Source organism: Ptychodera flava, chromosome 2 (assembly GCF_041260155.1).
Source record: "Ptychodera flava strain L36383 chromosome 2, AS_Pfla_20210202, whole genome shotgun sequence".
Lineage (NCBI taxonomy): Eukaryota > Metazoa > Hemichordata > Enteropneusta > Ptychoderidae > Ptychodera > Ptychodera flava.
Genome location: NC_091929.1, coordinates 20720510 through 20732781, shown reverse-complemented (window position 1 = coordinate 20732781; position 12272 = coordinate 20720510). Strand labels below are relative to the sequence as shown.

Below are 12272 nucleotides of genomic sequence, written 5' to 3'. Positions count from 1 at the left end.
CAACTCGTCAAAATATGGACACATCACTCGAATATGACGCGGTATTGCCCAAATTTCGTGTAATAACCCCTAATTCTTTTTAAATACAAGACTGCTTATTGTAATTTTAAATATATTGGCCTTGAAATAATATGTATGAGCATCTGTACACCTGGACTTCATATTTTGATTTGCTCCTAAATTTAATAAAAAAATTATGTTCTATCTTTGGCTGTACCAAAGTCCTTGAATGTAAAATATCTACGAAATGCAATATATGTGATTATGTGGAGCACAACTTACCTATAAATGAAAAATGCAAGCTACCGGTAGATTGCTTTTGCAAGATCACTTTCGAACAGCTTTGTCTTAAAGTAATGCTTCTCGAATAGGATAGCACACAATTATACAAGAAGTGAAAGTAATGTTACCTGAAATTTGTTAAGAAAATATGTTTTGAATAAACCTGGTTCAATTCACATTTCAGCACCCAATGATGTTAGCAGTGTTACAGTTGAAAGGTCAAATTCTTCTCCTAATGCCTCACTTGATGTTAGCTGGACTGCAGCAACAGGTGATGTTAGATGGCTACAGAGTGGTATGTTCAAGTGGTATGTCTGGTGAAAATGATCATGAATTCAATGTCACTCATCCAACTACAAGCCAGACATTTGATAACTTAGTACCAGGTCGCTTGTATACTGTCAGTGTGTACACTTACAGTGGAGTTGATGGTGCTGAGGATGAAAGAGTAGAGAGTAATGCCGTTTCTGAAACCAGAAGAACAAGTAAATACCATTATCTTTCTTTTTAATTACAAGAATTTGATAACTGTAATTTTAAATGTATTGGACTTCAGAATAATTTATGAGCATCTGAATCAAATGAGTCATAAAAAGTGAATTGTGAATTTTTTCATTTACTCATAATTTTCTATCTTAGGCTGTACCCAGTTTCTTCTTGAATTTCAATATCTATAAAATTGAATGTTTGTGATGGTATGGAGCACAGCTTATCTATAAATGAAAATGCAAGCTAGCAAAGCACAGCTTTTGGATTATGCCATGTTTTCAGATTGCTTTGACAAGATCACTTTCCAACAGCTTTGTCTTAAAGTAGTGCTTCTTGAATAGGATAGCACACAATTATACAAGAAGTGAAAGTAATGTTACCTGAAATTTGTTAAGAAAATATGTTTTGAATAACCTGGTTCAATTTACATTTCAGAACCCAACGATGTTGGCAGTGTTACAGTTGAAAGGTCAAATTCTTCTCCTAATACCTCACTTGATGTTAGCTGGACTGCAGCAACAGGTGATGTAGATGGCTACAGAGTGGTATGTTCAAGTGGTATGTCTGGTGAAAATGATCATGAATTCAATGTCACTCATCCAACTACAAGCCAGACATTTGATAATTTAGTACCAGGTCGCTTGTATACTGTCAGTGTGTACACTTACAGTGGAGTTGATGGTGCTGAGGATGAAAGAGTAGAGAGTAATGCCGTTTCTGAAACCAGAAGAACAAGTAAATACCATTATCTTTCTTTTTAATTACAAGAATTTGATAACTGTAATTTTAAATGTATTGGACTTCAGAATAATTTATGAGCATCTGAATCAAATGAGTCATAAAAGTGAATTGTGAATTTTTTCATTTACTCATAATTTTCTATCTTAGGCTGTACCCAGTTTCTTCTTGAATTTCAATTATCTATAAAATTGAATGTTTGTGATGGTATGGAGCACAGCTTATCCATAAATGAAAAATGCAAGCTAGCAAAGCACAGCTTTTTGGATTATGCCATGTTTCAGATTGCTTTGACAAGATCACTTTCCAACAGCTTTGTCTTAAAGTAGTGCTTCTTGAATAGGATAGCACACAATTATACAAGAAGTGAAAGTAATGTTACCTGAAATTTGTTAAGAAAATATGTTTGAATAAACCTGGTTCAATTTACATTTCAGAACCCAATGATGTTAGCAGTGTTACAGTTGAAAGGTCAAATTCTTCTCCTAATACCTCACTTGATGTTAGCTGACTGCAGCAACAGGTGATGTAGATGGCTACAGAGTGGTATGTTCAAGTGGTATGTCTGGTGAAAATGATCATGAATTCAATGTCACTCACCCAACTACAAGCCAGACATTTGATAACTTAGTACCAGGTCGCTTGTATACTGTCAGTGTGTACACTTACAGTGGAGTTGATGGTGCTGAGGATGAAAGAGTAGAGAGCGATGGTGTTGCTGAAATCAGAAGAACAAGTAAGTAATATTAATTCTTTGTGAATCCCCTCTGACGCTTTCCAGCAGGGACTTCTAGATTGTGTCCCATCCTACTGTCCGTCAGCAGCAGTTTTTTATCACAACTGGAAGTTGTGATATAGAGGTGGTTTCAACCGGTGTTTGATGTCGTCCATTTCCGTAAACGACAAAAAGTCAAAAACTGCTGAACAGACTGCGTTGATATTTGGTACTGATACATAGACTGGTTCCAAGGTTCCGATTCCGAAAAATGGAGCCAAACGGAGCGGAGGTATATAGTTTTGGGAAATTTCTAACCCCCCTTTTTAACTAATTGATTTTAGGGGTCTTTCATATATGATTTTTGGAATGTACACCAATCCGGCATTGTGGACTGTTTTATGAGTAATGGAACAGAAATGAGGTTTTGATGAATGTTAGAAATATGCAGGATGGCTGATTCAAAGTATAAGAGATTTCTATGCTCTTTTGGGTATCAAAAGCAAATAAAAAAAACATATTTCATAGTTTAGATTCTCACTTTTGAGATGACCCTAAGCATTTGTTATGTAAACATCCTTGAGTCAATATACAGACTTTGACATTCCTGAGATTAAGTATCCACGACCTCACATGTTACAGTCTTTCACTACCATGGTATGGCCCAAAGCATTGTTATCAATGGTGAGTGTGGACCTGTCTACAGGAAATTGGGGTGAACAGGTTAGACAATGCCATGACAAGTTGTAGGTTCGTTATCAAGGTAGCACCAGCATAGAGTCCTACGCATGTCCATGTGCTCTCACAGGAAATTACAGGAAAAAAATTATTTGAGAAGTTGCTCTCCTTTAAATAGAAGTATATTACAATTTAAACCTGTCATGGATGGATTGCTCTCAAATGATCTGAAACACAGTTATTGCCCATTAGCAACAAATCTATAGCAAGATTTATGTAAAGTTCATGAACTTACACAAGGTATTAGACAAAAGATGACCATGACTTTGCCACTTTTCAACATTTATTTCAATCAGATTTCCTCAGCTTAGTGTATTAATTTTGTAATCTTAATTACTGTCAACTTAGCTTTACTAACTTATTCTAACCTCATTATTCTTACACTACTGTTATACCTTATAACCACAAAATTTCAAGAGATGCATATATGATTGTCACTTAACAGACAATTTACAAATATGTCTTCTGCTTTTTTCTCCATATACATATACATGTCCCTTTTCTCATAAAAATGGGCTTAAAATCGCAATGTGAAAAATAGTCTTTCAGCTGTATGTTGCTCATTGACTTCGTGGTCTGTCTAATTAGTCCCCACGGACACCGTCCGGGGGGGGGGGACTTATAGGTTTGGTCATGTCCGTGTGTGCGTGCCTGCGTCCGTGTGTGCATCCGTCTGTCTGTTCACGCAGATATCTCAGACATGCCCTGGTCAATTTCTTTCAAACTTTGCACAAGGATAGTACCCTACCCCATACAGATGCACGTCGATTTGGCCATGTTAGAGGACTTTTTAGTTTACACCACCATAGACTACCATGTATAAGTCAGCTGTCTATAGAATCCCATGTAGTGAAATAAAAATTTAGTTTCTCATCATATTCATATTGCAAAAGGATTCAGTGACACGTTTATAGTCCCCATGGATGAAGTCCAGGGCCTTATAGATTGGGTCATGTCCCTCCGTTCGTGCAGATATATCAAATATTTTGACAAAATCTCCCGTGACCTCGGTGACCTTTGACCTCAAATATACATATTTGTCCATAACTCAGTAACCACAAGTGCTACACCCTTCATATATGGTATGATGGGACACCTTATGACGCCACATATTGTACCTCATTAATTATGTGCATATCTAATTTTGAGCGAGCCAATAGAGCTAGGTCTGATTTTTGGTATATAGGGATGACTTAGCAATTCAATTTTTTTGACAAAATGTCACATGACCTCAGTGACATTTGACCTGAAATAACATATTTGTCCATAACTCAGTAACCACAAGTCATTTTGTAATTAGGCTGATATGTTGAGAAACAGTTCATCCAATTTCATGAACCTTGGTACAGATGTTGAGCTCACATTGCTTTAACATTTGAAAAATTGTTAATTTACATATTTACTGAACTTTCCTAATTAGAGTGATATGTCCAGAAACGCCTCATCAAAGTTGATGAAACTTTGTACAGACATTGATCTCACAGTGCTGTAATCCAATTCATTGACACTTTGCAGTATTGTGTATGAAATGTGGTACACGTGATAATCTGTCAGTGTCATAATAGAATGCAAAAATGTTTGGCAACATCAAGTCGATTTATTATTAGTTGACTTATTTAATGACCTTTTGTAAATAGGATGGCAGCCCACATTGTTTTAACGTTTTCACCACCATGGAATTCATCTTTAATCACAGACCCAATTAATGAACAGGACTCTATCCTCTCCAAGGACTAGTAATCAAAGTACCCATTAAACAAGTGGGGACTGCGTCATCAACGATGACTTGTTGACTTAACTATTCCTGAACAGATTTTGTTCAATGTTGGTACACAAATAAAGTGCTATTACATACGGTATATATGCACGTCAATTAATTTTGCGATACGATCCAATATGGCCATCTGGCTGCCATTTTATTAGCTCCGCTGTCAGCGACACTGGCTTATCAAATAGGTTGATTTTCCGTCGTCGTCGTCCGTCATCGTCGTCGTCCGTCAACAATTGCCTTCTCCTCTGAAACTGCAAGTCCAATTGTTTTGAAATTTTATATGCAGTTCACTTGGGGTGACCTCACTTAAGTTTGTTCAAATCTTGGTGAAATATGTATTTGTATTTTTGGAGCATTTTTTGGTGTTTTTGGTAAAAAAATCTTCTTCTCTGAAACCGCTTGTCCGATTGCTTTGAAATTTGATATGCTGTTTATTTAGGGTGACTTCAGTCAGATTTGTTCAAATCGTGGTGAAATTTGCATATTTGTATTTTTAAGGCAATTTTTTTCATTTTTGGTAAAAAAATCTTTAAAGGTTTTCTTCTTCAAACTACCAGTCAGATAGCTTTGATACTTGGTGCATATATCCGTAGGGATGATCTACTTCGTATTTCTTCAAATTGTGCAGAAATATGCAAATTTGCATTTTTAAAGGGAAACCTAAGTCCAGCGACATTGACCGTTTATCCCTTCCAAAGTCACCCTTGAATAAAATGCAGCTCAAATTTGCAACATAATTGCACGCGCCGACGACTACGGAGCGACGAAAAGGGACATTGAAGTAGACGACATTTATGGAAATGAGCTCGGAATTCCATGGGCGCGAAAGGGCTCATGGAGGAGCGTGCGTGACGTCATCGGCGATACACGAACGTGTGTAACAGCTTACCAAAGCATTGGAGTCTATGACTGCAGCAGTGCAGTTCTACACGTTACGACTCTTTTATGCTCAGTAGCATAAAAAATGATTAACTGTTGTTCACTTGAGTGCAAAAATCACTCAAGGAAGAACAAACTGAGTCAGCTTTTATCGTCGTCCCACAGAACAGCTTTTTCGAAGACAGTGGCTTAAAAGAAAGTCGGGCGAGTTTTAAAATCTTTAAAAGATAAAAAGTTATGTTCTACTTCTTTCATGATGATTGTTTTATAAGGGATTTCGAGATTCGAGATTCAGAGATAACAGTTTGAGGATAAGCGCAATAAAGTTTCGACGGATATGGTAATAAGATTTCGCAGTGCTCGTCATTTATGAAACGGCTTTGAGCGAAATTCACTACCCTGTCCGAAAACTGTCACTAGATTTACTTGCACTGTGTGGTGTCGGCACGCCGGGTCTGCGAAATAAGATATTTATCCGATAAATATCGGCGACTTAGGACTTTAACTCTGATACTAGACGATACATTGTCAAATTGAGGGTAAATGTCCGATGTATATCGGAGATTTCACCACCTAACAGATCCGACTACCTCTGTCCGACTCTAAGTTCAAAAGTAGCATCCATGGCCGGTAGTCAAGAATACTGTATGTTTTACATTATTAGATTTATTCATGCACGAAATACATGTTTTACATGCAAAGCATTTGTTCATTAAATGTCCAAGATTTATTCATGCACGAAATACATGTTTTACATGCAAAGCATTTGTTCATTAAATGTCCCCACGAACTTTCATACACTACTATCGGGACTTCGTCGAGAGGGCCGATCGGATATCACCGTGAGTTTGGGAGGGCCTTGCACGAATTACATTCTGTACAGGTGTTACATTTTACTTGGCGATCGATCGGGACTTGAACAGAGGACATATCGGACATCATCGGGAGTTTTGGCTGGTCTTGTATGAAATACATTCTTTACAACAATAGACGATACTGTCTTTTTTAAATAGCGGGCAAATATCCACTATATCGGAGATTTCATCACTTTGTAGATCTGAGTAAGCCCGACTTCCTAAGTTCGAAACGAACTTCGAAAAATAGACGACATTCTAGATTTGTCGAATCGCGAATAAATATTTTCCGTTATATATAGGAGATTTCGCAACCTTAAAGATCTGGCCAAGCTCGACTTCCATGGTAACACCATAGACCCTCGAGGGTCTATGGTAACACATACAATCAGTCAATCCTTCCGTATCATTCACGAACCAAAATTAATTTTAAGCGACTGGTAAAGAAAACTGTTTTAGAAACGTAGCGTTGAAGGATCGCAGGGTCACTCAGTGTCTCCAATTCAGTTCGGGTCTGTACAAGCACAGTGGAATCATACACAAAACGCAAACAACCAAATATGAACGATGTGTGGAGATGCTTTCATGATATCTTGGTTCAAATTAGTATGGTTTGATTTCAGTCGGGGAAAATTAATACTCGATGTCAGAAATATCGCTGTCCGAACTCTCCATAGTCGTCTTACAAACGCGCTGAACTGTTTACAGAACTCCTTCAGCTGCAAGCTACAATCGTCTGTATCGCCGATGACGTCACGCACGCTCCTCCCATGAGCCCTTTCGCGCCCATGGAATTCCGAGCTCATTTCCATAAATGTCGTCTACTTCAATGTCTCTTTTCGTCGCTCCGTAGTCGTCGGCGCGTGCAATTATGTTGCAAATTTGAGCTGCATTTTATTCAAGGGTGATTTTGGAAGGGATAAACGGTCAATGTCGCTGGACTTAGGTTTCCCTTTAAGGCAATTTTTGCCATTTTTGGTCAAAAAATGTATTTCTCAAAAAGTACTGGTCTGATAGCTTTGAAATTGGTATACAAGTTTCTAAAGATAAACTAAGTAATATGTATCGAATATCTGATGAAATCTGACTTAATTAGTCCCCACGGACACCGTCCGGGGGGACTTATAGGTTTGGTCATGTCCGTGCGTGCGTGCGTGCGTCCGTGTGTGCGTCCGTCCGTGCGTCCGTCCGTTCACGCAGATATCTCAGAGATGCCTGGAGCGATTTCATTCAAACTTGGTACAAGGATTACTTCATATGTCATACAGATGCACGTCGATTTGTTTCGTGATACGATCCAATATGGCTGCCAGGCGGCCATTTTATTACGATTTTTTCATGTACAGAGCAACAACTCAGGCATGTTTCAACTGATTTTATTCACAGTTGATACAAGGACATTGACCAATGTCATAGATATGCACTTCAATTTTTTGGTGATACAATCCAATATGGCCGCCGTGCGGCCATTTTGTTACGATTTTTTCATGTACAGAGCCATAACTCAGGCGTATCTCAATCGATTTTATTCAAAGTTGGTACAAGGACATTGACCTATGTCATACATATGCACGTCAATTTGTTTTGCGATTCGATCCAATATGGTCGCCAGGCGGCCATTTTATTATGATTTTTTCATGTACAGAGCCATTACTCAGGCATGTCTCAAAGTGGTACAAGGACATTGACCAATGTCATAGCTATGCACATTAATTTGTTTTGTGATACGATCCAATATGGCCGCTGTGTGGCCATTTTGTTACGATTTTTTCATGTACAGAGCCATAACTCAGGCATATCTCAACCGATTTTATTCAAACTTGGTACAAGGACATTGACCTATGTCATACACATGCACATTGATTTGTTTTGTAATACGATCCAATATGGCCGCCGTGTGGCCATTTTATTGCGTTTTTTCATGTCCAGAACCATAACTCAGACATGTATCAAGCGATTTTATTCAAAGTTGGTAAAAGGAGATTGACCAATGTCATACATATGCACGTTAATTTGTTTTGTGATACGATTGGTCATACATTTGCACGTTAATTTGTTTTGTGATACAATTCAATATAGCTGCTGTGCGGCCATTTTGTTATGATTTTTTCATGTCCTGAACTCAGACATGTATCAAGCGAATTTATTCAAAAGTATTTTTATCACAGTATTTTTATCACAGACCTAATGAAGAGGACTCTATCCTCTCTGAGGACCTGTAATCAAAGTACCCATTAACAAGTGGGGACTGTGTCATCAACGATGACTTGTTTTATATTTTTGGGGCAATTGTTGCCATTTTAGTCAAAAAATGTATTTCTCAAAAAGTACTGTTCCATAGCTTTGAAATTTGGTATACAAGTTTCTATAGATAAACTAAGTAATATGTATTGAATATCTGATGAAATCTGTAATTTTGTATTTTTGGGGCAATTTTTGCCATTTTTAGTCAAAAAATGTGTATTTCCAAAACTACTCATCTGATAGCTTTGAAATTTGGTATACAGGTTCCTACAGATGAACTTAATGATATTTATTGAAATTATGATGAAATCTGCAATTTTGTATTTTTGGGGCAATTTTTGCCATTTTTGGTCAAAAAATGTGTATTTCCAAAACTACTCATCTGATAGCTTTGCAATTTGGTATACAGGTTCCTATAGATCACCTTAATGATATTTATTGAAATTATGATGAAATCTGCAATTTTGTAATTTTGGGCCAATTTTTGCCATTTTTGGTCAAAAATGTGTTTCTCAAAAAGTACTGGTCTGATAGCTTTGAAATTTGATATACAGGTTTCTACAGATGAGCTAAGTAATATATATTGAATTTCTGATGAAATCTGTAATTTTGTATTTTTGGGGCAATTTTTGCCATTTTTGGTCAAATTGCGTATTTCCAAAACTACTCATCTGATAGCTTTGAAATTTTGTATACAGGTTTCTGTAGATGAACTTAATGATATTTATTGAAATTATGATGAAATCTGCAATTTTGAATTTTGGGGGCAATTTTTGCCATTTTTGGTCAAAAAATGTGTTTCTCAAAAAGTACTGGTCTGATAGCTTTGAAATTCGATTTGCAGGTTCGTATCGATCAACTGATTTTGATCTTTTGAAATTATGATGAAATCTGCATTTTAATTTTTGGGGGCAATTGTTGCCATTTTTGGTCAGAAAATTTTATTCTCAAAAATCTACTCATCAGATAACTATGGTTGACATGTTCCTAGGGATGATCTGATGTGATGTTTTCAAAGTATGATGAAATCTTCAATTGTGTATTTTTGCAGCTATTTTAGCCACTTTTTTCTGGCCACTGCATTGAGCTATCAAAGATTTCCACCTTCTTCATCAACATGTGTCAAAAATAGTTATTCTCTACATAAACACATCGGAGCTATATCAGTCGCTAGGTCGCTTGTTTCTATTTTTTAATGTTTTTGAACCATACTTCAGCTATCCCTGAATAGATTTTGTTCAAACTTGGCACACAGACCTTGGCACACAGACATGCAGAAACAACATCCAAAGCTTTGAGGCAGTATCTAAGCTTTGAATTAAGAAACACACGCTATGAATAGATTTCAGGAAAGGAAATTTAATGTGAAATTCTTTAAAATGTAACACACACAGCAAGCATGATTGTTTGTAGTTTTTCAAAAGCAGAAGATCAATGACACTATGATTACTTCAATATAACTATTGTAATATTAAACCAAATGGAATGTATGTAGGCGTTTCAACTGTATTTCACAATGGAAAAGCTCAACTTTCACACTAGTCAAAACATCAACGCTATTTGAAGAAACATATATGTAGCGTAAGCGTTTGCTAGCAAAAACTGTCCATTCGATGGTACTGTAGAAGGTATCATGGAAAACGAAGTTGGTGTAGGATCAAATGCAGTGTGCGAAATTAAGAGAAAATAGCTTCAGGTCATAAGGACCTGCACCAAGGCAAAGCTTCAGGTCCTTACAGAAAACTGCCGGTCCTCAATAATGGCAGTTGTTAACGACCATTAAAGTCAACTTTTCCACCAATAATATGCTTTTGAATGTTGTAATATTTAATTTTTCATGTCCTTTTATCAATAGAGTCAGTATGTATTCACTCCAAAGGTCTATTGTTCACATAGATTGCAGAATAGTGTAAGTGAATGATCATGAATCATTCATCTACATGATCTGGAATCTGAAAAAGATCACAGCCCTCATCTTCCTCACTGTCATGTGCACACATTTATCATGTTTTCCACCACAGGAGAATTTGACATTTTTTCTAGCCATGTCAAATCCCCTCCACTCTCGGACTATAAAATGATGTCAAACACCCAGGGGCCGGGGAATACAGGCTCATGCACTGGCTACATGTGGCTGATGAAAGCGAGAAATTTTGTCTATCGTAACTTTCTATGGGGAATGGTGTTCTCTACATTGCTGTGTACAATAGCGCTGTTCACGGTTACACGTTTGTTACTAAATATAGCTGTACGCGCGCGACATCGGACACGCAGCTTGAAATGCGGACAAATTTTATCAATGTTGCATACATGGCCGTTTTTGCAGCTTGTACTCTGAGTCGTGAATATGCCTTTTAGTATTCATTGTTACACTGACAGTCGCCTACTAACATTTGTTTTCGTCGATTTTGCATGCGCAATTTCAAAGCGTAATCTTAAAAATGCGGACAAATATTTATTTTTGCATATTGATGAGAACAGTGACGTAAACTGTCACGGTGAACAGTCCTATTGTACTACACTACAGCAGAGCATGTGATATTGTGATTTGAAAATGGTTGGCGAGCTGAAAAGCACTTCGGAATAAGCCAACGCAAGTGGTAGAAGAGTGAGTGAACAACTTAGTACCCTGAAAACAGTCGTGAGTAAGGGGAGTGTATGAATAATTTTTTTATGCAAACATTGATTACTACGATTTTTTTATTGTAATCTAAAACAGAAGGGAAAAAATACTTGGTGTGTATTTCGATATGACGTATGGACTACTTTCAAAATTTTTCAAAAAATAAATATGCTTAAATGTGGCCTCTGTTGCATTCATGAAGAAACAGATGAAGTTATACTTTTAATTAAAAGGATAAGTATCGTAACTTTTTCTCGATTATAGAAATTGCAGACAACATGAATGGCACACGTCGCCACTCGCGGAAATGAATGGATATTTTCTGATCGAAAAGTTTGCTGGGTCTCATCGCCCTTTGAAAGCTTAAAGTTATTAAAATGACTCTGAAAAGTTTGACAGACTCGATACTGCTGAAAACCATCGACACAATCAGTTAATGATGTGATGACGCTGAGTTTTGCCTGCCAGTCGTAAAACGGTATACATCGAAACAATTTGCAGCCCTACTCTCGGCCTCTGAGAGTATACACGACGGATCATGCAACTCGAAACAACTGTTTCAAAACTATTATGATAAGGCTGCTCTGTTTTATAAAATGTACACTTGTTATCACGATATATCGTGTGTAAGAGTCGGCCTTGTGAACTTTGGTTAAAAGACTAACGAGCAAGCAAGATGTTGTAGCGGTCCACAAACAAACGCAGCGAAACTTGAACTTGACTGTCGACTGCAGGTAGTGCAATTGGGCTGTCGTGTAACATCTAGACCTTGTTCAAAACTTGAGGTAAAAAATACCTCCATGTTCAAAACCAAATATGTTTAGTCAACAGCACTGTTCTCGTAGTAGGTTTTGTCCTAAACTCTTCTGTGAACCGTTTATGTTTTGAACGCTTCAATGGAAAATCAAAGCAAAGAAACGGAGTCAGTTTGATAAAATG

The 12272-nt window shown here is 37.1% G+C and overlaps 1 protein-coding gene across 2 annotated transcripts in view; it reads left to right on the top strand.

The window, feature by feature from the left end:
* The window catches only part of LOC139116695 (receptor-type tyrosine-protein phosphatase beta-like), a 45366-nt gene that overhangs the window by 15846 nt on the left and 17248 nt on the right, over window positions 1-12272 (top strand). The window contains exons 2-4 of one of the 2 annotated variants that reach the window (XM_070679298.1): window positions 467-767; window positions 1207-1506; window positions 1947-2245. In XM_070679298.1, the coding sequence (XP_070535399.1) occupies window positions 467-767; window positions 1207-1506; window positions 1947-2020 (675 nt within the window). In that variant the 3' untranslated portion in view covers window positions 2021-2245. The remainder of the gene's footprint in view (window positions 1-466; window positions 768-1206; window positions 1507-1946; window positions 2246-12272) is intronic. The other variant, XM_070679290.1, reaches the window with a different exon arrangement.